Source organism: Dryobates pubescens, chromosome 10 (genome assembly GCF_014839835.1).
Source record: "Dryobates pubescens isolate bDryPub1 chromosome 10, bDryPub1.pri, whole genome shotgun sequence".
NCBI lineage: Eukaryota > Metazoa > Chordata > Aves > Piciformes > Picidae > Dryobates > Dryobates pubescens.
In genome coordinates this window covers 23687183-23714409 of record NC_071621.1, presented here as the reverse complement: position 1 = coordinate 23714409, position 27227 = coordinate 23687183, and the positions used below count along the sequence as shown (strand labels likewise).

At 42.5% G+C, this 27227-nt stretch overlaps 1 protein-coding gene across 1 annotated transcript in view; it reads right to left on the bottom strand.

Moving 5' to 3' along the window:
• The window catches only part of ATP8A2 (ATPase phospholipid transporting 8A2), a 336577-nt gene that overhangs the window by 243133 nt on the left and 66217 nt on the right, over positions 1-27227 (bottom strand). Inside the window, exons 14-23 of the mRNA XM_054164622.1 lie at positions 26428-26516; positions 25652-25696; positions 24326-24401; positions 17288-17393; positions 14792-14874; positions 12609-12658; positions 10454-10523; positions 8761-8845; positions 7388-7527; positions 552-690 (exon numbers count right to left, since the gene is read on the bottom strand). Coding sequence (XP_054020597.1) covers positions 552-690; positions 7388-7527; positions 8761-8845; positions 10454-10523; positions 12609-12658; positions 14792-14874; positions 17288-17393; positions 24326-24401; positions 25652-25696; positions 26428-26516 — 883 coding nt within the window. The remainder of the gene's footprint in view (positions 1-551; positions 691-7387; positions 7528-8760; positions 8846-10453; positions 10524-12608; positions 12659-14791; positions 14875-17287; positions 17394-24325; positions 24402-25651; positions 25697-26427; positions 26517-27227) is intronic.

Below are 27227 nucleotides of genomic sequence, written 5' to 3'. Positions count from 1 at the left end.
CACACACTCTTAAAACATGCTTGACTGACAGAAGTGTATTAAGCTGACATATGAAGCCATTAATGATTCAAGAATCCACTTACTTCCACAGACGTTTCCAAGTAGTTGCTAACTATATGCTTTGTACTACTCTATTTCCCATCGTGCCCCAAACTCCACTGAAGTCTAAAAATGATAATTGTTAAAAAAAGAAAACTGTTGTAAATAAGTTTGATATAATGTACATTTTAACTGAAACATTACAGCCTGGTTGACTGCTCCAGTTCCCACTGGAATGCAGCTACCTATAGTCACTCTGTACGAGACTTGTACTTAACCAAGAGAAGTGTCCCTTTTGCCTTAAGAGCTGAGTAGAGCCTGACACTCAGTGAAAACAATTCACTCCAACAGCCCCACACCTTCTCCAAAATAAAGGTTACCACATGCCTGCCTGCTACCAAGGCACCATTGTCTAAGAAGCAGTTTAAAGCTGTTTAGAACCCCACGGAGCAGTTCTAGCACATAACCTGCCACATATCAGACAAATGCAGAGTAACCAGAAAGATGGATACCTATATTGAGAGCTGTTTCCTGTTTGTCCCCTGTCAGAATCCATATCTTAATTTCTGCCTTCATTAGGGTGGCTATTGTCTCTGGAACACCTGCCTGAAGGCGGTCTTCAATGGCTGTAGCTCCAAGCAGCAGTAAATCCTGAGGGAGCAAAAAAAAATAAAGAAAATAAAACAAAACTGATGGGACCATTCTCTTAAGACAAACCTCTCTTTGGAACACACTCAAAAAGAAATTTCCAGACAGCCTCTTGTGCCTCATGGCTAGCACAGCATTTTGTCAAGCAGTATGTACTAGAGTTGATCACTGCTGAGGTGGTTCTACTTCCTCTGCATAAAATTCACGTTTCAGGAGATACAGAATGGAACAGAGTGTTTCTGATCAGAAAGATGGCAACACTTCAAGAGTAATTAATTGAAATTACACATCTCCAAAGCTAGCCTGTGGATAAATATATATACTAGAGCATTCACTAATCACCATAGCAACATGAGTGATTACAGTTTATGCATTTCTTAAACTCACAAAACAAAAGTCACCTGGCATTACATGGCTTACACTTATTTCCCCCCCATAAGATGTACACACAGACTGGATTCTCAAAACAAGAATTATTGCAACTATTTAGGGATTTAATCACTACCTGTATGCAATACAAGTGGTATGAACATTAATCAAAGTATCTCTAGTCTACATAGAGATGTCTGCTACAAAACCAGGTCTCATACAACAAATCTAACATTACCAAGTTCACCACATCCTCATGCAACTCTGAAGCAACTGCTGAAAGAGATTTGGCTGTGTTACAAGGAAAAAAAGAAAGTCAGGCAAATATACCTGAGCAATAAAACTTGTCAAAAGGCACAGGCTATTCAGCAGATTTTTAACTCCAAGAGTACGCTGCATGTTAGGAAGAAGTTCTATACAGAGAGAGCCATTGCCCATTGGAATGGACTCCCTGGGGAGGTGGTGGAGTCACCATCATTGGAGGTGTTCAGGAGGAGACTTGATGGGGTGCTTGGTGCCATGGGTTAGTTGTTTAGGTGGGTTGGATTGGTTGATGGGTTGGACATGATGATCTAGAAGGTCTCTTCCAACCTGGTTTATTCTATTCTATTCTACTTTTATGATTCCTTAGGACACATAAAAGTGTTAAATTCAAAAATAAATTCATACACATAGAGTTTTGTTTTACTGTATCATTTCAGGAACTGCAAGGGAAAAGTAACATCATCTATTCTTTTTAGGAGCTATAATTACCAAAGCCAAGTAGAAACTGATGAAGTAAACAACGAAGAGTTGTTGCTCAGCCTGGAGAAAAGCTTCCAGTGGGACCCGATTGTGGTCTTTTTATTTGTAAAAGAAGGCTTACAAGATGCCAAGCTACCAAAGCAGGGGAGTACTTTCAAGCCTGCTGAAGCCCTGACAGCTGAAGCACAGGAAAAGAAAGTAACTAGTTCATGTCCTCATGTGAACTTGCAACCATGGTCCAGCGATCTGAGCACTCAGAAAAACCAAGCAGTTCTCCTGTTCTCACTGACAGCCCCAAACCAGTTTACTATCTAGAAAAAGTGCCTACAGATCACAGACCTTAACTTGTGAAACACCAGCTCTAAGTTTCAAGGGCAGTTCACTGCTCTGTACCATGACTAGCAAGCAAACATTAATAGGAAATGCCTACCAATACGGCACTAGGTCAAAGACTCCAGTTCAAAAACAGGACTAATGAGTAGGTTGTAGAAGATACTAAATTGGGAGAAGAGGCAGAAAGTGGATGCCTGAAAACACAAATTTTGAGAACACATTTCAAAGCAAGAAAATCAAGACTTTTTTTTCACCTTAGTGAAGACAAGAGTATGACAGCACAATGCTGGAAGCAGAAAGCTGAAAGGAATTATATGCAAACCTACAGAACCAAGGATTAGATAACCAACTGCTACTGACCAAGGCAAAGGCATTAGCTTGAAAAGCAAGACCTAATCTTCAGCCGCTGCTCTTGAAAAACAGGTATGGGGCACTGGAGATCGAGGGTGAGGTGGTCCTGTTACCAGAGGACACACCATCTGGGGTTCTCCCTGTGGCTAAAGAGCCTAAGGGTAAACAACCTAAGGTTAAACGGCCTAAGGCAAAACAGCCTAAGGTTAAACAACCCTCCCCTGGCATCAGGACCTGCTCCCTCAAAAAAAAGAGGAGGGTAATTGTTATTGGTGACTCACTTCTGAGGGGAATGGAGGGCCCCATTTGTCGGCCAGACCCATCTCATAGGGAACTCTGTTGTCTCCCTGGAGCCCAAATTAATGATGTTACCAGAAGGCTGCCCAGGCTGGTACAGCCTTCTGACTATTATCCTTTGCTACTTATGCAGATAGGGAATGATGATGTTGTAGTCAGAACTCCCAGGGCTATCAAAAATGATTTCAGGGCCCTGGGAGATCTGGTTGAGGGGACAGGTGCTCAAATAATTTTTTCCTCAATACCCTTAGTTGCAGGAGGGAATACCACAAGGAACAGGACAGCAGCCATAATCAACAAGTGGCTTAGAGGCTGGTGCAGACAAAAGAATTTTGGGTTTTTTGATCTTGGTAAAATTTCTACTGCACCAGGCCACCTGGCAACAGATGGAGTACATCTGTCCCAAAGAAGGGGAAAGGTCACAGTATATGAGAATGGCCTGTCCCCCAAAGGTAAAAAGATTCTGGGGAGGGAACTGGCAGCTCTCATCGACAGGGCTTTAAACTAGTTTCGAAGGGGGGAGGGGCTGAAACTAGTCCCCTCAGGCAAGAGTCTGGGGGCAGTAAGCTAGGGTCAGAGGCTAAACCAGCAGCCCAGCTGAGGTGCATGTACACTAATGCACGAAGCATGGGAAACAAACAAGAGGAGCTGGAAGCCTTGTTGCAGCAGGAAAGTTATGACGTAGTTGCCATCACGGAGACGTGGTGGGATAGCTCACATGACTGGAGTGCTGCAATTGATGGCTACAGGCTTTTCAGGAGAGATAGACAAGGAAGAAGGGGTGGAGGGGTGGCCATGTACATCAGGGAGGCACTAGATGCCATTGAGCTAGAGATTAGGGACAATCAGGTTGAATGCTTGTGGGCAAGAATTAGAGGGAAGACCGGTAGGGCAGACATCCTGGTTGGAGTCTGTTATAGACCACCCAACCAGGAGGATGATGTCGATGAAGCATTCTATAGACAGCTTAAGGCTGTCTCAAGATCTCCTGACCTTGTCCTTATGGGCGACTTCAACCTGCCTGACATCTGCTGGGATCTCAACACAGCAGAGAGGAGGCAGTCTAGGAGGTTCTTAGACTGCATGGAGGACAGCTTCTTATCCCAGGTGCTGCGTGAGCCTACCAGGGGCAAGGCTTTGCTTGACCTCCTCTTCACCAACAGGGAAGGGCTGGTGGGTGATGTGGTGGTCGGAGGCTGTTTAGGGGCCAGTGACCATGAAATAATAGAATTTTCAGTATTCAGTCAAGCTAAGAGGGCCAGCAAGAAGACCTCCACTCTGGACTTCCGGAGGGCGGACTTCAGGTTGCTCAAGGAAACAATTCAGAGGGTTCCTTGGGATAAAGCCCTTAAAAATAAAGGGGTCCAGGAGGGCTGGACCTGCTTCAAGAAAGAGCTGATGAAGGCTCAGGAGCAGGCTGTGCCAATGTGCCGGAAGAGGAGCCGCCGGGGCAGACGGCCAGCCTGGCTGTGTAATGAACTTTTAATTGAACTAAGGGAAAAAAAGAGGGTGTATCATCTTTGGAAGAAAGGTGAGGCAACCCATGGAATGTTTAAAGAGGTTGCTAGGGCATGTAGGAGGAAAATTAGGGAGGCAAAAGCATATTTGGAACTTAAACTGGCCTCTGATGTGAAGGACAACAAAAAGTCCTTCTATAAATATATTAATAGCAAGAGGAAGGGCAGGGACAACCTCCACTCCTTGGTTGACATAGAAGGAAATGTTGTAACACAGGATGAGGAAAAGGCAGAGGTACTTAACACCTTCTTTACCTCAGTTTTTACTACCTGGAAAGAACGTCTACCAGACAGCTGGCCTGCAGAACTGGCAGAGGGAGCCAGGGAGCTGCATGGTTTCCCTTTGTTCCATGAGCAAGTGATAGGAGCTCTCCTCAGCAGCTTGGACCCCCACAAGTCCATGGGACCAGATGGGATCCATCCTAGGGTGCTGAGAGAGCTGGCAGATGAGCTGGCCAAACCACTCTCCATTATTTTTCATCAGTCCTGGCTCACTGGAGAGATCCCAGCTGACTGGAAGCTGGCCAACGTGGTACCCATCCACAAGAAGGGCCGGTTGGATGAGCCAGGGAATTACAGGCCTGTCAGCCTGACCTCAGTACCAGGAAAGATTATGGAGCAGGCCATCCTGAGTGCAATCACACAACACTTAGAGGATGGCCAAGGGATCAGGCCCAGCCAGCATGGGTTTAGGAAGGGCAGGTCCTGCCTGACCAACCTGATCTCCTTCTATGATCAGGTGACCCGCCTGGTGGATGTGGGGAGGCCTGTGGATGTAGTCTACCTGGACCTCAGCAAGGCCTTTGACACCGTTCCCCATAGCAAACTCCTGGCCAAGCTGTCAGCCCATGGCTTGGATGGGAGCACACTGCGATGGGTTAGGAACTGGCTGGAGGGCCGAGCCCAGAGAGTGGTAGTGAATGGTGCCACATCCAGCTGGCAGCCAGTCACCAGTGGTGTGCCCCAGGGATCAGTGCTGGGCCCCATGCTCTTTAACATCTTTATTGATGATCTGGACGAGGGCATCGAGTCCATCATCAGTAAATTTGCTGACGACACCAAGCTGGGCGCAGGAGTTGATCTGCTGGAGGGTAGAGAGGCTCTGCAGAGGGACCTCGACAGGCTGGGCAGTTGGGCAGAGTCCAACGGCATGAGATTTAACACATCCAAGTGCCGGGTTCTGCACATTGGCCACAGCAACCCCATGCAGAGCTACAGGCTGGGGTCAGAGTGGCTGGAGAGCAGTCAGGCTGAGAGGGACCTGGGGGTGCTGGTCGACGGTAGACTGAACATGAGCCTGCAGTGTGCCCAGGCAGCTAAGAGGGCCAATGGCATCCTGGCCTGCATCAGGAACAGTGTGGCCAGCAGGAGCAGGGAGGTCATTCTGCCCCTGTACACTGCACTGGTTAGGCCGCACCTCGAGTACTGTGTCCAGTTCTGGGCCCCTCAGTTTAGGAAGGATGTTGACTTGCTGGAACGAGTCCAGAGAAGAGCAACAAAGTTGGTGAGGGGTTTGGAACATAAGCCCTACGAGGAGAGGCTGAGGGAGCTGGGGTTGCTTAGCCTGGAGAAGAGGAGACTCAGGGGTGACCTTATTACTCTCTACAACTACCTGAAGGGAGGTTGTAGACAGACAGATGTTGGTCTCTTCTCCCAGGCAAGCAGTACCAGAACAAGAGGACACAGTCTCAGGCTGCGCCAGGGGAGGTTCAGGCTGGATGTTAGAAAAAAGTTCTATACAGAGAGAGTGATTGCACATTGGAATGGGCTGCCTGGGGAGGTGGTGGAGTCGCCATCACTGGAGGTTTTTAGGAGAAGACTTGACAGGGTGCTTGGTGCTGTGGGTTAGTTGCTTGGGCGGTGTTGGATTGGTGATGGGTTGGACGCGATGATCTTGAAGGTCTCTTCCAACCTGGTTTATTCTATGTATTCTATGTATTCTATTAAAGAGCTCTTCTGCTACACATGAAAGTTCACACACATTCTAGTCTCAACCTTCTTCCGTCTTCTGCTCCAAATAGCAATGGGAGAGGTCATTTAGATTGGATATTAGAATAAACTCCTTCACTGAATTGATTATTAAACACTGGAACAGGCTCCCCAGGGAGGTGGTTTATTCACCGTCCTTGGAGATGTTCAAAAGACACAAAGATGTAGTGCTAGGGGATGCTGTTAAGAAGCAGACTTAGTAGAGTTAAGTAACAGTTGGTGTTGATGTTCTTAGAGGTCTTTCCCAACTGAAATGATACCATGACTCTAAAATAAATAACTGAGAGTTCTCCAGAACTTAAGTTTCTTTGTTGTTTTTAATTACAACAGAAACTGAAGTTGAGAGGGCATTTTAATGAAACCAGTAAGTGAAATAAGAGGAGCAAGGGGAAAGAGCATGAACAAGACCAGGTATGAAGTGTGACTACCATTGTCTCAGAAAGCAGGGAAACCAATCTGTAGCAAAGAAACACTGCCCCCTACTGTTGACATTTTAGTGTTTCGCTCAGTATGGGACTACAATTTCAAACCTCCTCCAGCATCTACTTTCCCTTTATAGAATTATGAGTTCTGCAGTCTTCATGGAAGGAAGCGTTTCACCTTTTATAAGTCCATGCAGCTACAGGTCTTGGTGAGCACTTAGTTTTGCCTACTGTGCCTACAACAGCCTTCAGAAAACCTGAACTGTGACAGCTGTATGAAGAAAGAATGCACAAATTTATCTTCATGTACTAGTATCACAGTATCACCAAGGTTGGAAGAGACCTCAAAGATCATCGAGTCCAACCTGTATATGGTGACCTGGTGCCACACCACAATTTTGTTACCTTTATCAAGTTACATCTACCTTACACAAGATAACAAGTTAAAAACAACATCAGAAAACTAGCTATGATCTTTTTACACCTAATATTTTATTATTTTTTTCAGATTTACAAATTAAAATTTCAGAGTTCTATAGACTGAACAGGTTGCCAATAAAGAACAGCATTTCAGTTTCTCATGAATGAAATAGTTAACTTTTACTGTATAAAGCCAAATTTTCATGGGGAAAGACACAGAAGGTAACCTGTAACTGACCAAAGCAGCATGCATCTTACCTTTTCAATGATCTCATAGCATTCCTCCAGTTTCTGAGTTCTGTCTTTCAGAACTGTACTGCTTTCGTTGTAGACATTCAACCACTCCCTGTAAGAGTTTTCTGAGAGATCTGCATAAGCAATGCACAAAGTCCTCAGACCTACGAAAGAGAACACAGACATCACACAGTAAAGTTACGCTGAGTATCGTCAACAAATAATTCATGCCCTAATGAATGCTGAATTCTAATCCTCTCTCCGGAACAGGAGCTTTTAATTCACACTCTTGCACTCTGGTTTCCAAAAAAAATCACCCTGTATATTTTTTTTATCACTGGAGTTTTTGAAAACATAAACCCAAAGTCTGGCTCAGAAGTTACTAATGTGGGTCAAGTCAAGAAAGAGCCTAATGGACACAACCTTTGCCCTGATTTTCAGTATTGCAACCTAGCCGTACTAAAGCAACACAAGTGTAATCTTTGATCTTTACAGTTTAAGTAAGAAAGCAAGACTGGCTTTCATGTATTTTTAAAGAGATCAAGTTAAAGAACTGGCTGCATATTGTGACTGAAGAAATTACTTAGTCAAACATACTTCACATTCCATATTTCCTTTCAGAAAGTCCATTTCCTCCTTCAGTGTATGCACATAAGTGACATGAACAATGGCACTTACACATGCACGAAAGAGTAAAGGGCCCATGAAGTATGAAAAGTGTTCTATTAATTGACAAAAATGAACATCTACAAGTACTTTTTCTTTCATGACTTGATGCCACAGAAAGCAACCTGTGGCATAAAACACAGTTTTGGTAGCGGCAACGCGGGAGTCTGAAAACAAATTTTGAAGTTGAATAAAGTTTTCAAGATTTAGCCAGAAAAATACTAGTTCATCATTTTACTGTAATGCAGATGAGGAAACAAAGCCAAATACTTCCTTGTGAATGGAGACATTCTATCAGCCAAAAAGAGCTTGCAGGTTATTTCAGATCACTTTTGATATAGTGGCATTCGAGGCTTCTCAGTGCACCCAGGTTATCACTCTGCTTTATAAAGCCAGGGACTTTGTCATCTGACTTTTACAGCAGTCAAAACAAACACACCTTTAATTGAGGTATTCCAGGCCATACAACTTAAGGCCTTCTCCCTTATCTTGAGCACAAAGAAGCCCATCTCCATCTTCTGAATTCCCCTTCCCTAACTGAAATAACACAGAAGCAGACCACAAACTTCCTCCGATTTCAAGTTACCCTAGAAACGCTAATTTGCTTATTATACACCACTTCTAAATTTATCTTCATAATCATCTTTCTTAGCTCTGCAAAGGTTACGCAATACAGAACATGCTGCAAGCAATTTGGTAAGGTAATTTTCATGACATGCTGTTTCTCTTACCTTCTGTTGCGAAGTATTCAAGATGGCACAGTGTTTGCTCCATGTACTGAGAATCTTTTGAAAGCCTCTCAAAAATTACATTATCCTATTAAAACCAAATTCATTAGAAGAGAATGAGTCTACACACAAAGTCTCCATTTGTGCATATACAAGCTCAAGTGGAGTAACCTGAACAGATACAGTGGCAGAGACATTGCAACGCCTTAAAATGATGTAAACAGAAGTACACCCAGCCCTTCTATCCTCTTTCCATAAAGGGGTCCCCATTGCTGAGCAGCACAGAACACTCCTTTGAATTCTTAGGTGGGCCTATTGCTTCTCAGAGAATGTGTCTGGTCTTATTCAGCACACATGGTAGTCCCATTCAGAAGAGCTTCTTGCAATCCTTTCCAGAAAGCATTCTAACTGATGTTAAAAAAACACAGAAGGCAGAAATACTGACCAGGTTCTACCACAGAATTCTTCCAAATAACCTTCTCGCAGAAAATTCCTTCATAATAAAATCATAATAAAAAAATGCCCAGATAACAGATGCAATGAAAATACAGCATCCTCACCTACATATCAAGTCTCCTGCAACTACCAGAGCAAGTTGCTACCCATGTAAAACACAGAAACCCTTCTTTTGCTCAAACATGTAGGCTTCAGCTAAGTGAACCAGCCCACATCTATCACTGATTAAAGGTTGGCAAACAAAACAATCAATTGACAATGGCAGAATGAGAGATGACTATTCAGAACATAGAAGAGGTCATGTAGAAGAGGCAGTTAACTTAGTTTGGATGAGTGGTGGATGGAGCAGAGCATAAAAGACAAAACACCAAATTATACTAATTGTTACAACCTTTCTGGTCTGTTAGACATCTGAAACTGCTCATATGGAAGGCAGCATGAAGTTTTTTACTACAGACTCTCCTGTTCTGCCCACTTTCTAGGGGCATGCTCCAAGAAAAAGTGTGAACTCAAGGACAGTATGAGCAACAAACAGCTGTGTATCTGTGCTGTCCTACAGGACATTCAAGTATAAAATATCACATAATGACAGTGAGCTTAATTTACTCTGGTACGTATATATCAAATGAAGGCAGTTAAACTGAAACAGAGCAGTGTACCCAGATCTGTATGCAAGAATAGTTTAAAGTAAACCAGATCCTATGGGAAGTCAGGAATAGTTTACCCTGTTGCATTGCATAGTTTTCCATTGAAACTTAATCACTGTTTGCCTGTAGATAATGACAGTTTTGCAGCCCTTGTACTTGGGTAGGTTATTGCTCATCAGTGAAGAATGGAAGCACAACACGGTGCAACTCAAAGACACAACAGCAGATGCAGAGATGCAACAGACCCACATCAGGAGCAAACACTTAACAGATTTTAGTATTACAAATTCAGACAACAGCAACAGTCTAAGGTTCTGAAATGCTGCTGCACAGTTGCATGAAACCCTGACTTAACTGAAGTAAAGGGTACTGCTCCCATTAGTTTCAAGATTTCAACTGGGTAGTTGAAAGCCTAGCAATCTTCCTGCCTGCAAAAAGAGCCAGAGGAGTAATGACAGATTTCTTAAGTCACTTGGCACTAAAGGGAGAGCCAACAGGCATTATGCATGAGACATAAAATGTCAGCATCAACCACAACTGCTGAAACAAAAACTGGTAGTGTTAGTTCTCCATTAAGCAGCGTAATTACTTACAGCCCCTTTGCAGTAGAGACGTAGCTGTCCTGCTGGAGTTCGAACAATCACTGACATTCTCTTCCTGTTGCTATTGAAAGAAAAATATTTGCTTTCATTAGTCACAGTGATGAAGAGTAAGCCCTGTTCTCGCCAGTGAATTTTCTCCGACGTGTTTAGTGCATTTGAGATCAGGCAAGAGGTAACAGCAGTAACTTAAGACTTGACAACCTTTGACAGCAAGGAAAAATGCTGAACTGTCAATTTCTACCTTCAGCTCCCCTCAGCAGCACAGAGCACAAACTTACACCCAAAAGTGAGCAAGAATTTGGAGAAGAGCAGGATGGCACAAAACGTCTCTTAAAAGAGCAAGAGTCACATTTATTCTCAAGTTTTCCCTTATTCCTGTAAGAAAATTATTGTGGGGACTTGGGCTAGAAGTTAGGGTGAACACACATTTATTATATACATAACAGACATAGATCCACTGACATGAGGTATTATTTAACTCCCTAACTTGAAAACAGAAATGTCATAACAAGGAATCATGGTGTAGTTGAGCTCATAGTCTCCCTACAGGTTCTATATATTGGTTTAATTTCACCTACACAGGTGGGATTACATGGAACAAAGCCAGACCCTCTGAGCAGAGCTGCAATCAAGACAGCCAAGTTGGGATATATCTTTAAAACAAAAATAAACATTAGCATACTGTACACAGGTGTTTAACAACGGAAAGTAAGCAAGAATTTATTTTTAATGGTTAGGTCTGTCATTTAAGCTCTCCTTTAAAAGACACTGAAAGGAAGAAAAAACAGTTTGTAAGCAGCAGAGGCAAGGACACAAACTCTCATGAAGAAAACCTTAGCAACATGTCTTTTCATATAATCCTTCTACTTAGTAATGGAGAGATCAAAAACATCCTTCCCCATTCCCTTCTTGCCAGTATGCACAAACAAAAATCAAGAGTAGAGAGCCATCTTGCTCCCCCTGTGAAATAGCTCTGCGAGATCGAGCCCCTTATCAGGGCTCAAGAGCCTTGGGTAAGCAAGCAAGCCCGTGGCAGCTATAATCAAACAGAACAATCCTTTCTAAGACTTTCTAAAGAAAGTCTGGAAGGACAGCAATTATCTGTGCCCAGAATTTCTGCAGCAAGCTCATGACACTAGGCAACTTCCCTGTGCTTTTTGAAATCCAGTTGTAAGAACTCACTGGGGAAGCAACAAGTTGCTGCACACAGGGAAGAGCTAAGAGGGTTTTTTCTGCTCCATGCAGACTACACCTACCTCCTCTCTACAGACACCAGAGTACCAATTAACTTGTCAGAAACCTTACAAGACCCTTCTAGTATGTTTTCAGATGTTCCCACAAGTAGCCTAAGAAGCCACATTCTGAATGAGAACAGGAAAGCAGTCAACAGCAACCTTCAAAACAAGCCAGGACAGAAAAAAAGCTGCCTACCCAAAGATGCCTACATTCAGTTTTATGTACTCCTTCAAAGCAGAAGCAGCCAACTCAAACATGGCAGAGAGGAAGACTTGAAGGCTTTAAGACACATTAAGAGTAGAAACACTATCAGAAAGCCAGCTGACTAGAACCATCCACAGCGGCAAAACTTCATTAACTGACAAAGGGAGCACCTTTTATCACTTCTAGTTATGTAGAGACCAAATTGATGACACAAAGCCACTTGCCACTCAAGTGGTGCCCACCCTATCTCGCTTGACCAGACAGGAGTGTTCATAATGTTTGGGTTTTCATAGCTAGAATGGTTCTTAAAAAGGGGCACCAAAAAGTCCTCCAGTTGTAGATTCCACCTGCTCAAAAAAAAAAAGCAATTTGCAGAAGCACTATAAAAATGCAATCTCAGAGCATGTTCTTGAAGCAGACAAGTGACACACAAGGAAACCAACGGGGCTGAGAATGACACTTCCAGAGCACCAACTTCTCAGTAAGACAAAGCTGCAGTGGTAGAGAAGAATCTAATGCTCGTGTGACAACAGTCAACAGTTAAGCAGCTCTGTATTAGTCCTGTATTGAAAGCCAGAAAATAGAAGGGTAGGACAAAACTAAGCAAGGTGAGGTTTTTCTACTCTATCAGCTGACTATTTTTCTTGATCCATTTTTGCAAAAATGGTTCTCTTGTTACCCCCCCATTTATTAAATTAAAACCTACCTGGAAAACTCCAGCACGTTCAGAATTTCAAAGGTTTTTTCTTTTCCCAGCTACAAAAGAAAGCATGTGCCATCATAAGTATAACTTGCAGTACATTCTCACCCATGACAAACAAGAAAGCCGGTTGAACACCTTTGTTTCCACAGCCCAGTGTAAATAGGATGTGGTAATGGCGCCCTCTCCTGGTAAAACTGACCTAGAACCTTATTTAGGGACGGCACGCTAATCTTCATCAGCATCTAGTATTGCAGCATCCTCCATTTACTACTTCTATACTACTACAAGGAACTAATAACTAACTCCAGATGTATAAGCATTCTCTGAAAGTTAAGGTGAATATTTCTCTCTTAATAGCTATGTAGTAGGAGACATTGCAAAGTGTGGGAACTATTCCAAGTTAAAAATTAACATTGACATACATGGAATGACAATAACCTTTTGTCTGAACTGCCTTAACCTTTCTTCTACTTGAATTTACAAGCATATGAGATTTTATTTTCTTGAGGAAAAAACAAACAGTGAACTGAGGAGTCATTCTGTTCTCAGCAGTAACTGTTGGGATTGAGCATAATCAACCTGAGCGAGAGAAACTATTTAGAAACATCTTGCCTTTCAGAGTTACTGGAGCCTCAGAACTCCAGTGGCATTAAGAATAGTGTGGCCAGCAGGAGCAGGGAAGTCATTGTGCCCCTGTACTCTGCATTGGTTAGGCCACACCTTGAGTACTGTGTCCATTTCTGGGCCACTCAGTTTAAGGACATCGAGACACTTGAACATGTCCAGAGAAGGGCAACAAGGCTGGGGAGAGGCCTTGAGCACAAGCCCTGTGAGGAGAGGCTGAGGGAGCTGGGGTTGTTTAGCCTGGAGAAGAGGAGGCTCAGGGGAGACCTTATTGATGTCTACAACTACCTGAAGGGTGGTTGTAGCCAGGAAGGAGTTGGTCTCTTCTCCCAGGCAACCAGCACCAAAACAGGAGGACACAGTCTCTAGCTGTGCCAGGGGAGGTTTAGGCTCGAGGTGAGGAGAAAGTTCCTCACCGAGAGAGTCATTTGCTATTGGAATGTGCTGCCCAGGGAGGTGGTGGAGTCATCATCCCTGGAGATGTTCAAGAGGGGACTGGACGTGGCACTTGGTGCCATGGTCTAGTCATGAGGTTTGTGGTGACAGGTTGGACTCAATCTTTGAGGTCTCTTCCAACCTTGGTGATACTGTGATTAAAACTTCTATGTCCTACAAGGCACATCGCAATTAAGCAATTTCCCCAACACCAAAAGCCATCTCCAATTCATGTTACATGAGCTGCCACTGATTACAGACAAGAAGAGACAAGAGTGATAGATTTTACTGCTGGCTATAGACTGACCATGCTTTCCACCTTGGTATATGCAAGTAGTATAGAACTAGGCCAGGTTGGCCTGGGACTTTCCGCAGAAAACAATCTAGATAGCTCTAGATAACACTGCACATGCTAAGCTCTTCAAGCAGCAGTTCTCAGAGAGATCACAAAAAGTTTTTTACAAGTCCTAGGAAGATACATATTTTATGTGCTTAGCTTGGCAGGGTACCAAAAAACCTGAAAGCTAAGACACTTGGGAGGAAGGACAAAAATACATCCATTATTCTTAATAAGCACCCTACTAGCTGCACCTGTGTAAATCTGCAGCCACTTCAGCTGAGACTGCAACTTAAGTCAGAATGTGGCCCCATGAGTCTGAGACTGCTTGTGCCCATTCCAATCTATCAACTATGCAAGCCTGCACACAGAGCTTAAGCAGATACAGAAGATCAAACTCAGAAGGGGGAAAAAAAAAAATCCATTTTACCTGAAGAATAAAACATTTATAAGTCCAGTAACCATTAGACCTAATAGTCAGAATGTTTCCCAAATACATAAGTTTCCTTGTAATGTGAGGGTTCTCATCTCTGCTTCCCACACAAAGGAAATCTTCAGGCACAACTGATGCTATTTATCACATAAGCTACAGCCTCCTATTGCCCATGCCACACAGAAGGGGAAAGGACTCTGCATATACAGTGTAAGACAATTTTTCCCTGTCTGCAAAAAAGCCTTTTGCATGTAACATCTTAAAGGCCCTGTAAAGGGGAACTCACAAGAGTCACAGAAGAGACACTTATGCTGTGCATGATCTTGGCCGTCTCTGCCCCACACACCTACTACTTACCGCATCAATGATAACCGAATGTGGAGTCCGTCCTGTGAAGACATAACCAAGCTTTTTGGCTCCTTTCACTAATGCCCCTTCATCTGCCAATGGAAGGAAAGCTTCTGTTTAATCTGGTATGTAGGAGAAGCCTGCAAAGCCCGTAATTACATATGCCATCATGCCAAAGCACAGAGGTCCCACTTGCCATGTACTCCCCCATCTGCAAGGCTGCTAGAGTAGCTCTGCACACACTTCCACAAGAACATCCACACTTTAGGCCTACAAAGGCTATGCAATATCAACTACACAAAACTCTGTACTCAGTCTGTATAGAACACCCTGCAATTACCAGAGCACTCATCTCTGCTGTGAAGGAACAAAGCTGTGTTCCTCTAAAATCTTACAAAATGCATTTAATCCATTTCTATCTGCAGAGGCAGGTCCTATGGGGATACAGCATTATCTTCTCGTGACTGCACTGGGTAGTAGCATTAAGAGCTCAAATAACTCTGCTGAAGCTAGAGCAAACACCTCCACTTCTAGTAGGTTGATACACAGCCTCTTTTAGGAGCAAGCAACATTAAACATAACTACTTCCTCTAAGCTCAAGAGAAAGGTATTCCTTTGGGGAAATCAAGTAAGACAGGCAGAAGACCTGCATGGATATGCAAGGTACTCTTAGTAAAACTCTAAAAGAAAAAGGAGGTTTACCATATGGGGGAAAAGGTCCAGTCAGTTAGGGAGATTACAGAGATATAACCAGAGAATATAGAGATGCAACAATGAAGGCCAAGGCCCTCCTGGAACTGAATCTCACCAGAGGGATCAAAGAACAAAAAGTTTTTTCAAATACATCAGTGATAAAAGGAACAGCTTGCAAAAGGTGGGGCCACTGCTGAATGATATGGGAGATATGGTAACTGATGATGCAGAGATGGCAGAGTTATTGAAAGCCTTCTTTGCCTCAGTCTTTACTCCTATGACCGGTCCTCAGGAGCCTCAGTCTCTGGAAGCAAGGGAAAAGAACTGGAGAGATGTAGATGTTCTGCAGGTCAGTCAGGACGAGGTTAGAGATCTCTTATATCAACTAAACACAAGCAAGTCCACAGGACCTGATGGGGAGCATCCACAAGTGCTGACAGAGCTGGCTGATACTGTTGCTGAATCTCTCTCCATCATCTTTGAAAAGTCATGGAGATGAGGAGAGGTGCCTGACAACTGGAAGAAAGCAAATGTCACTCCAGTCTTCAAAAAAGGCAAGAAACAGGACCCAGACAACTACAGACCAGTCAGCCTCACCTCCATCCCTGCAAAGATGATGGAGCAGCTCTGAGGGTCTTGCATCTGGGGAGGAATAACAGGCACCAGTGCAGGTTAGGGGCTGCCCTGCTGGAAAGCAGCTCCAGGGAGAAAGGCAACAATGTGCCCTTGTGGCCAAGGGTAACCTGGGATGCATCAAGAAGGTTGTGCCCAGCAGGTCTAGAGAACAAGTTCTACCTCTCTACTCTGCCCTGGTGAGACCACACCTGGAATACTGAGTCCAGTTTTGGGCTCCCCAGTTCAAGAGAGACAGAGAACTGCTGGAGAGAATCCAACAGAGTCACAAGGTTGATTAGGGGACTTAAGCATCTCCCCTATGAAGAGAGACTGAGATCCCCAGGGCTGTTTAGTCTTGAGTAGAAAAGACTGAGAGGGAATCTCATCAATGTCTATAAATATCTGAGGGGTGGGTGTCAAGTGGAGGGGGCCAAGCTCTTTTCGGTGGTGCACAGTAATAAGACAAGAAACAACAGGTTCAAAACTGAACATAGAAGATTTAACCTCAACATGGAGCAACATTTTTGCAGTGAGAGTGACAGAGCACTGGAACAGGCTGCTCAGGGAGGTTGTGGAGTCTCTCTGGAGACTTTCAAAACCCACCTGGATGCACTTCTGCGCAGACCATCCTAAGTGATCCTGCTTTTGGGGGGGGGGGGGGGGGGGGGAAGGTTGGACCCCATGATCTCTTGAGGTACCTTCCAGCCTCTAACATACTCTGATACTGTGATACCACACAGGTGGATTTAGTGCTCAACACAAGCAACTTATGTCCACCACTCTCTTGGTCTCCTCACCATTCAGCACTGATCAGTGCTACCCTACATGGGCTTTTCACCCTACTTGCCAAACATTCTTTTAAGACTGCATGCACTGAAAGCTTTATCTTTGCTTTTCACCCCTGCAGAAAGGGCAGAGCCAAAAACCGCATGACAAAAGAAGGGATCAGAAACCCACCCTATCTCTGCAGAAACACAAGAGACTTGGAAGCTCTGGAGGAGACATTCAAAAGCAGGGTACACTGATCACAAAAGATCTACTGCCAGCAACACAACAGACATCTTGCTGTAAAAAAATCCAATGTCTGCTATAGAAATTTCTCGACCTTCCTTTCACCAACTTCTACTCACTCAGTCTTCCCACCCACCCCACCCCCCACCCCCCCCCAAAAAAAAAAAAAAGAATGCAACAACCAACCTGGAGAGGAGGCCTGGTAGATTATTGTATTTCCTTGTCTCTCAGGAACAACAGTATGACACACAGCCAGCAGAGTGAGGAACTCCTGTATGTGTACAGCTGTGGGCTGGACAGAAGATCAGAGAGTTGGGTTGAGTATTACACACAGGCTAAGAAGCAGCTTTTCACAAAGACTTCAGGTACCACAGGCAAAAACATAATCCTGTTCTCTATTTATAGTAGTTGTCTTGGTCCAGCAGCACCATTAAAGAATCAGAGTACAGAAATTGGGCCATTACTGCCTACACATTCAGCATCATGAGAGCACACAATAGAAATGTTGTCCACAAATTGTATAGTCAACCAGCCATCCCCAAGTGCTTGAAGAGACACCAGGTCTACAACTCAGTAAAGATACTACAGCACTTAAAACACAGGCCTCTCTGATGAGCTAATTCTGGCAAATGAGTTGAAATGGAGTCCCCCATCCCATTCTCTCCTCCTTTCTATTCCTGCCTCTGGCACAGCATGTCTAGTTTCCTGTCTGTCACGAATGGTACTCAGCTGCCCAGGTCACAGCCTGAGCTTCCCCCACAGTTCACATATTTAAACCAAGTTTGGATAGAGATGAACCCTACAAGACTCCTTTAAAACAGGATCCACATTTCTTTTTTTAAGGCAGATAATTAGAAGATGCTTCTACACCAGAATGTTTTACAATAGAAAAAAAGCTACAATGTTCATATGATACTGCTTCAAGTGAAAATTGCATGCCATCAAAAGTCCTCTGATGTGAGACCTATATTACATGCATTTAAGAGCATGTGCATTATTACTATGTGAAATGCAGCACAGAAATTTTATAATACCCTTTAATCACATGGAATTACTGAGACATTAAAGACTCCATTTCCGACTTAGAGGGGCACTTGAATGCTATTTCTCACAATCCAGCTGCCAGTACTCAGTTTGCTCTCAGACATGTTCATGCTTTTCCCCCTCAAGCTAAGCTATGTGGAAGGACAAAACAAAGGAAAAAAACAAAACCACACCCCAAAGGTTTGTTCTGTTCTCAGGTCCTATTACAGGGACAAAAATCAGGAATCAGGAAAAATTGTTGAGTCTTTGTTTGATTTTCATTTGTCTTTCTTCCAATGTGGTGCACATAACCTGCATACTTGTACAGAACAAAGATGCACAATGGCAACATTTAATTAGTAGGAATTAAATAACTGTACAAGCCACAATGGCATCTGGTAAATGTTGTGACAATCTGTAAACAAAAACACTATCTTATCAGAAGTGTAACAAAAAGACTGAAGACTTAATACTTATATTCTTGGTTTACTCCACGTACTTTGTCACAAATATTTTCAAAGTGACTGTTGCATTCAGGACCTTTATCTTTGCATATTGAGACTTCTGAATTGTATGGTCATATGCCACTAAAATGGTAACACTTGCAGCTTTTTACATGCTGGAGTGCAAAAGCTGTCTGGAAGAAAGTGACCTAATGGAATGTAGTAAGAGAGCAGTGTGCAAAACGTTAAGTCCACAGCAAATTACTGGTCAGGAGGTTACTACTGCTCCCTCATTTCCAGTGAAAGCAACAGAAATTTTACCTCCATATCAAAATGCACAGCCTGTTAGATTCTCATTTCAGCATCCATTGCTGCAGCCCTTTAATGTTCTTCTTACATGTTTTCATAGTATGTGTTCTGTCAGCTGGAAGCAATCTATCTTCAGCCATGTCATAGATTTTAATCCTTCCTATGTATGCATTTCTGCTTTCAAGCCAGCAAGGTAATTTGTTGCTGTCTTGGTATTTTCACAGCTCACAATGTGTTACGTGGCAATCCTCCAATTCTGTAGCAACAGATCACCAGAGGGCCAGCTTATCATGTCAGCTCCTCCACACAGCTGTCATTTGTTTCCTTCCTATATTGTTCCAGCATTAACACAATATTTGTTGCAGTGGTATGAATCAGAGTAGGGCACACAAACTCCTACTTCTGAGAACAGAAAAATCATTAATAGCTTCTTTAGTGATACGTCCCTTGCACCATGACAAGTTCAACCACAGCGTAAGAGGTAAGTCCCACTGGTAAACTGATTGTGCTTTATTAGTTTCCTCTACTAAAGCATGGCTCTGCTATTATATTACTCAAATTATAGTGATTGTCTGCAAGACAGTCCTTGCCTGCTCATTAGTTAGGCTCCGTGCTTCCTACCCTACTTTTTCTTCTGTTTATCTGTAGCAGGATATTTTAGCCTCTTGTTCATATGTCCGTAGGTAGCTCTTACTCCGAGGGCCTTCTCACTCCGTTTATTTCTCTCCATGAGCCAGTGGCACTGGGTGAAAGCTTTTGCTTCTTTCTCCATGTCTTTCCCAAAGATCAGCACATTGTTTAGCCCTGGCTCAGGGCCAAATGCCCACCAAAGGTGCTCTAGCATTCCCCTTCTTAGACAGGGGAGAGGGGGAAAAAAAAGTAACAAAAGACTGGTAATAAGGTAGAAGCAATTTCAATAATGCAAAGCAAGAGCAAAGGCCACACACAGAAGCAAAAGCAAATATGTTATTCAATCTTGCCCGCCAAGATGGTGGTGTTTTGGTCACTCCCCAGGAAGCACAGCTCTCCGTGTAGTGGTTGCTCTAGAAGACAGATGCCATCAGCTAATGTCTCCACACTTCCTTTTTTTCCACTTAGCTTATATATCTGAGCTGATGTCACGTGTCATTGACTATCCCATGGGCCAGTTTGGGTTAGCTAGCCCCTCCCAAAATCTTGCCTACTCCAAGGTTCTCTTGGGGTAGAGAAATGTTGGAAAAGCACTGCCTCGGTGCTTGGTTCAGCAGTAGCCAAAACATTGGTGTGTTACCAACACCCAGCTACAGCACTGCAAAACACAGCACCAACAAGACTACACCAGCAATATACCCCACTAGCTCAACTTAGTTCCCATGCTGCCTCTACAATCCACGAACTACACAGAGACAGCCTCACATTTCTGGGAGCAGTTTCTAGGTTTTATCTACAAATCATGAACTACACTGAAAGCAAAGTTTCCTTATCTAGAAGGCACAACATCATCCTTTATCAAGCAGGGCACAGACCACATATCAGGAAGCTGTATTACAACTTGTCATTCCTTCATCTTCTCCCTTATTCAAAGAAATCAAGCTCTGTCTTCTGGGGAGCAAGCTGCACTCTGCAGAGCTATGTATCTGCACATTCGTCCCACGTGTCCGCATCTGGGCCTCTTCACTCCGAAGACAAACTGCACTGATCTAGCCAACTGCTCACAGCCTGGTGATGTTACAAAGAAGTTGCATACAAAGTTAAGCATGTTTCTTAATCTCTTTTTACTTGCAGCAGCATGGTATCCACGCCTCCATTCACAATACCTCCAGATGAGCAGGACTGACAGGTTTTTGAGAAATTGGCCAAGAAATGTAGAAATGGCCAATGGGATATAAAGCCACACTAAAAAGAACCTGAACTTCTTCACATAAGTGTGGCACCTTCTGCCAAGGACAGCTAGTAAAATACTTACCTGTTTCATTACCAGGAAGAAATCTGACTCACTATCTTTAAGAGAAGTGACCTTCCTACTGCTTTGTTCATTAAAACACATGGAGAACAGTGAGGATCCAGCCCTGTCAAACATCTCCAGAACAGTGAAGGTTGCAGGGGATCATGGTATTTTGGGTACAGACTAAGGGAACACATTAACCAGCATTTAAAAATCAGAGTTAGATGCAAGTTTATCCTGTCCAAAGCCACCAAAGTATAGCCTAGAATTTGATACTGCCTTGCACTTGAGCCAAAGTACCAAAGTCCCTTGTACAATAAGCAAAAGAGAAGAATGTAAGATATTTCTTGCTAAGCTATAACAATTTAATTGTCAGCTGTGTAATAGTGTTTTGACAGTTTCTAGGCAACAGTTACTTTCTGAATTAAAGTCTCCCAGAGGTTCTCACCATCTGAACAGGTTTCATTGGTTTTTTTTTTTCCCCTTCCTACTGCATTTTAAATTAGTTTTTCATCCCAGTAGTTATATGCTTTTCTTGTTCTGCTTTCTCAAGGAATCAACAATCAGATGATGATAGAGGTTATTGCAACAAAGCCTAATGGGATAAAAGGCCTCAGTTCCTACACACTTCATGAAAATAAGCAGACATGTTTGAGAGCTAAATGAACACTTCAGCTGAGGTAAAAGCTCAGCACAAGCACAACAGTTAGCTGTTGTGCCTGGCCAGATACTTAACCTGCTCATCACACGCACTCATTGAATCAATTAATGCATCTGCAGCTTCACAAGATGCTTGCAGCTTCTTCCCCAAGTGGCAATCTGCAAGCCATTAGGGTTTATATACGGACTGGAACTAGTAGAGGAAGTTCTGAAAGAATCCAGAGACATAACAGCCTAGAATGAGATTGAAATGTAATAGTTCTTTCAATTCTTGACCTCCTTCCCAGCTCTCTTACCATCAGGGTAAAAGTAACCCCCGAAAACTAGATTTCGTGTCCGTGATGAGATCATTCATAGCAGACAGGCAACTCACAAGCACCAAGATAAAGACCATCCAGCATATTCTCCAAACTTTCTTGTAAGTACATGGAAATAACTGATCTTATTCTAAGATGACTTCAGATGATTTTCCCTATAGAAACAAACCAGCATCATACCCTCGGTACTGCTGCGCAGTTCACCCAACAGAAGCTGTCACAAAGAAAAAGCACAGGCAGACAAACCTAGGTACTTTCTTCCTCATTAATATCCTAAAGAAGCCAGAGAAACCTACACGTGTTTTCAAGACAAGTTCTTTTTCCTTGGAACACTTCCTGCAAGGCAATAATTCTTCAACTGTTAGTCAAGAGCAGACTTGGCCATCAGTCAGTGCAAACACACCAGTGGCCCAGAAGAGCTATCAAATTTACAGGCAATGCAGAGTGATAAAAATCTTCCTAGCAGATGGAAGACAGTCTCATGAGGGCAAATCAATTTTATTTTTTTATTTTCAACCTGGAAAAAAAAAATTTACTTGGCACTCACACAGTTCTAAACTAACACTTCAAACTGGACTGAATAAAATAAAATCTTCAACACCAGAGCAATGAGCACTTATGCCATGTTAGTAAGAGACGGCTCACAGACAACTGCAGCTGCAAAAGGGCTAAAGGTTTAAAGGCAAGTCATTGTCCAGCTCAATACTGCACCATCTGGCTCCACAAGGCAGCTTGGGCTAGAAATCTTTAATTTTATTACTTCAGTTTACTAAATGAGTAGAGATTGTCAGATATCTGTAAATAGCATTTGCCGTTATCTTGTAGCTATGACAACTACCTAACTTCCTTAGTGTCTTAGGAGAAGGCAATTTATTCACTCTAACAGCTGACCTACTGCAAAAAGCTAATGGGCTAGAAAGGTGCAGTTCTTCCTTCTCTCACTAACCTGGGATGCAGTCAGTATCTCCCTGATGCACTTTGAGAAGCAGATCTGAATTTCTTAAGCAAATTGCAGCATGCAGTCCTTGCAATCTCATGTCTTGTGCCAAGTGCTCAGTCCAACAGTCAACAGTGCAATGACAGAAGTACATATTTGTATGTCAACAGCCAGAGCAAGTTTTCTACATAAGGGTTGAGCGTGTAAAGAACAAAGACTTCTATCAGAGCTGTCTCAACACCTGATACCTAAGGAAGCTACCAAAATCCTTTGTCTGCTGCAATAGCAATCATTCCTTCTATGTCTACAAGCAGAAGCTTTACCCAGAGACAAACAACAAAATAGGGATATTCCAAAGTTCAGGGGCAATCTCAGCACCAAATAAGAAACTCCACCTCACGGCCCATTTGATATACATCCCTGCTGCTGAGACTATTGAAACAGACCAAAGCACTTTTCTGTATACATGCTTAAAGCAACAGCAAATAAGGAAGAACTCTAACACATTGCCTCTTAGCTTAAACCTAAGCCAATAGTCTTTCATTCAGAACAGAAAAGCTAGAATCATTAACTGACATGAACTATGACTGTACCTATATATAAGCAAATGGAACACAGAACATGCAGTAACCCAATCTTGGCTACAAGTGACATGCCAATGGGAAGTCCTTCCAGTGCAGGTGATTATAAAAGCCACACGGGAAACCAGTACATTGTCCTGGAAGGACCATCTTGCAGATAAGAGCACAGAGCCATCCTCAGGCTCTACCATCCTGAGGAATATATAGTGGCACACAAAGTAACTAAATATTCCTTCAGGCATAAACACAATGATGCATTTCAACTTTTTAAGTAGTGTAAAGCAAGACAGAAAGCAAGACAGAAAGGGTACATGGTAACTATACTTTAGATGCTCTTAAAGTTAACCAGCCCAGTTACAGAAGTTATACCAGCTGAGGAGACCAAACAGCTTACTGAGTTTGTGTTTGTCAATACCCAGATCTGTTCTGCAGAAAACATCTTGCAGTAAGGGGCAGGTTATGCTTTTTTCCCACAAGTGACTTAAGTTGTCTTGGGTCCAGCCAAACACTTCCAAGCTGCATGGCTTCTAAATAAGCAATGAATTGGCACTCTCCTAAGTAACAGGACCCTGTAGGACACAACCAGTTCAGCTAAGAATGCTAATTACTAAGACCCAGGTTAAACTTCAGCTTTCAGGAAAGTCCTATGTCTTGCATCATTTATGTAATTAGAATTCCCAACATTTGAGGTATTTAAAGCAGGTCTCACACCAGAATCATCTTGCAATGCCATGAATTACTGCTAAAAATAGTATTTCAACAGCACAGATGTTTAGACATCCCAAGTAATTCTGCTTCCCAATTATTTCTTTGAAGACACTATTTTCCATCTATACCAGCATGTATTAAGTTGTTTCATAGCTAGCTGGTACCCATTGTTTCTTCAATGAGATAAATCAGCAGAAAGGGGCTGAGGGAACTAACCTTCTTCCCCACTGTGCTTGCTTGACACCTACACACAAGTTGTCTAGCATTCAGGAGACCTAGAATAGAGTGGTCAAGCAACACAATATCCAAAGAGAAGACTTACATGGTCATTTTCAATGTTTTGCAGCAGCCTTGGGTCATCAAATTCACATGATTCGCTAGTGGAAGGAGGTAGCTGGCTAAAGAACAAGACAAGCATATTCAAACACAGCAGTGGCAATACTTCCAATTTTAGCACTTGATCTACGTTGGATTTTTCCTTGACTTCCCAAAAAGAAAATTAGGATTCCACTTTACTTGGAAGTATTGTGAAAAACACATGAGCAATGTACAAAACACTGAAAAATAGCAGTAATTTCTTCAGAACACCACCAAGAACCCCAAAACACTCGGAAAAAAATTGAATGTGAGGAGAATCAAGTGTCAACACACTTCCTAGGACAGACACAGCAGAGCATCTTTTCATATTTTATTAAATATATTGATGATTCCAAGTGATTCCAAGCTGAGCTGCTTTTAAGATAGGTCAATGATCAATATCCCCAAGCTCCCTCTCCAGTCAGAGTTCTGCTTCCAAAGTTGATCTGTGAAGGATTCTGAGTTTAAGTACCCAAAACTAATACCAGGAAAAAAACTTCTTTCACAAAGCTCACTAGAAAAGAAGTGTATGAGAAGAAAAAAAGAGACACTCATGAAGGAAACAAACATTGGAAGAAAGAGGCATCTCCTCCAAAGTAGCATCAGACCGTCCTATCACCTTCCTAAAAGGTGATCATATAAATGAGATTGACCAGTGGAAAATACTAACTTAATTTGTCAGAAACTAGGTGACAGCATTCAGTGCCTGCCTGCTTTTTAGGTGGGAAGTCACTTCTTACCTATATTTACCGAAGTCACATCAGCCCTCTCGGGCTCCTCCCCCTTTCCGGTTCATTTGAACACACTACAGTGACACTTCAGATTTAACAAACCCTTTTCTGTAGAATGGGACAGACCCATCACTGCTACTCATTACATTTCTGAGCAAAGAGGAGTAGTTAGTTCTCTTGTCAACAGACACCTCAATAGTCAGGCTCTTTCCAGCTTTAATTATTAAACCACAGCATTTTAATAAAGAATCTTAGGTTTCTCCTTGTCAAGTTTGAATTCAGTGACTGAAGAGTAACAGTCTTTTACTAGAGGGCAGGCTTAGGGTACAAAAGGTTACTCTTAGCTTTTAATTTGGTTGTCTGCTTATGAAAAGCACTGCACTAATATGCATCCAAGCCGCCCCAGCCAATTCACCCACCATATCCCCATGCAGAAGGATCCATCACTACCCACTAGCTCTGTGGTTTTGCACAAACACATTGTTACAAATTAGAAAGCCATCTTGACAAATTGTCTCAACTCTGCTATATAGAACACAAACATCTTGGAATGTATTTACCTGAAGTCTTCTGATGAACGTTCTCTCTCCAGCTCAGGAAAGTGACTGAGGGGTTAGAAAAATGAAAAAAAAAAAAAAAAAAGAATACTTGTTTCACTTTGCAAACCAAAAAAATAGCTTGAAGGCAAAGATATAGAAGTCCTCAGATACAGAAACACATGATGAAACCATGGGTTCAGCTGTTTATACACTTGCAAGTTTATTTAGCTACTATGAAATTGAAAGGTTAGCCTGCACAGAGATCTTAAGATGACCCATTTCAAACTAAGCAAGACAACAAGTGATATGAAATACCAGCATGACTCAAATGGATCCTTTTGACGGAAAAAGAACAAAAATATCATGTATGTATCCCTCCCATGCAATATTTCAGCAAGTACTCTTGGGGAAGACTTAACTCCACAAATACAATCAGAGCCACATGGTTTTAACAAAATTTGGATTATCTGAAGGAGTCACAGAAATGTAACTGACCATTACTACTCTTGGGTTGCATCTTCTTCCCTCTGGAAACTCCACAGGTTATTTAGCACTTTTGGTTTAGTTTAAACCATTATAAGTTAAGGAGCAAGTCTGACTTCATTTTAAGTAACCCTAAACTCTGCACCTAATCTTGTGTTGCAGGACATAGAAAGAAAAGCTACTAGCAAAGACCACAAAATATAATGAAACACAAAGCGAAGAAGAGAATGTTCTATTCCTGTTTTCATGTAATAAGTATGTACCATTAATATGCAGACATTAAGCAACATAGTTTCTCAAGCAGTTATACCTACCCATATGTCACTCCAGCTATACTACATTTCTTGAAGTTCATGATATTGCATGTTAGAGTACCTGTTTTATCAGAAAACAGGTATTTCACCTGGGGAAAAGAAAAGAAAGATTTTTTTTCTTCTTTTAACTAGCAAAGTAACAAACCTCAAAGTGACATTAAGGTTCAGGAAAATTCTAGAAGGCATAGGGCTCAAATGTCACAGTATCGACCAATGTGGGCTTGTAAAAGCTTGGTTTGTCTTACCAAAGCTACAGAAGAATAATCAGTGAAGTTTTTAAATAGAATTATTTCTTCTTTATATCTAACCCACGAAAAGTTCATATAAATTGCCAAGGTTTCAGTGTGGTCAGTACTTGCAGATGTACTTGCTTGTGCCAGTTAACATTCGGCAAATCTTTTAACTGTACTAACACCCAAAAGCAAGACAAAAAAAACCTAACACTGAAGAAATTCATAGTGATCTTTGGAACACAATTTTTTGGGGTGTATGTCTGTCCCCTCCTCTCCCCCCCCCCCCCCCCCCCCCCCCCCCCCCAAAAAAAGAAAGAAAAACAAGAGGAAAACCAAAAAGAAAACCACCAGTAATGGAGTCTGGGAAAGTTAGAAGTCAAAGTGAACTTCCTTAGATATCTGAATACCCAAATGATCCATTTTACCATATAGTTTTAAAAACTAGTAATTTAAAAAACAAGTCATTCAATTAACAAATCCAAAAAGTCAGTCTAGGTATATGGAATCACAATGTAGGCCAACACAATACATTATGCTACATAGTGATGCACTGAGGTCAAATCAGGA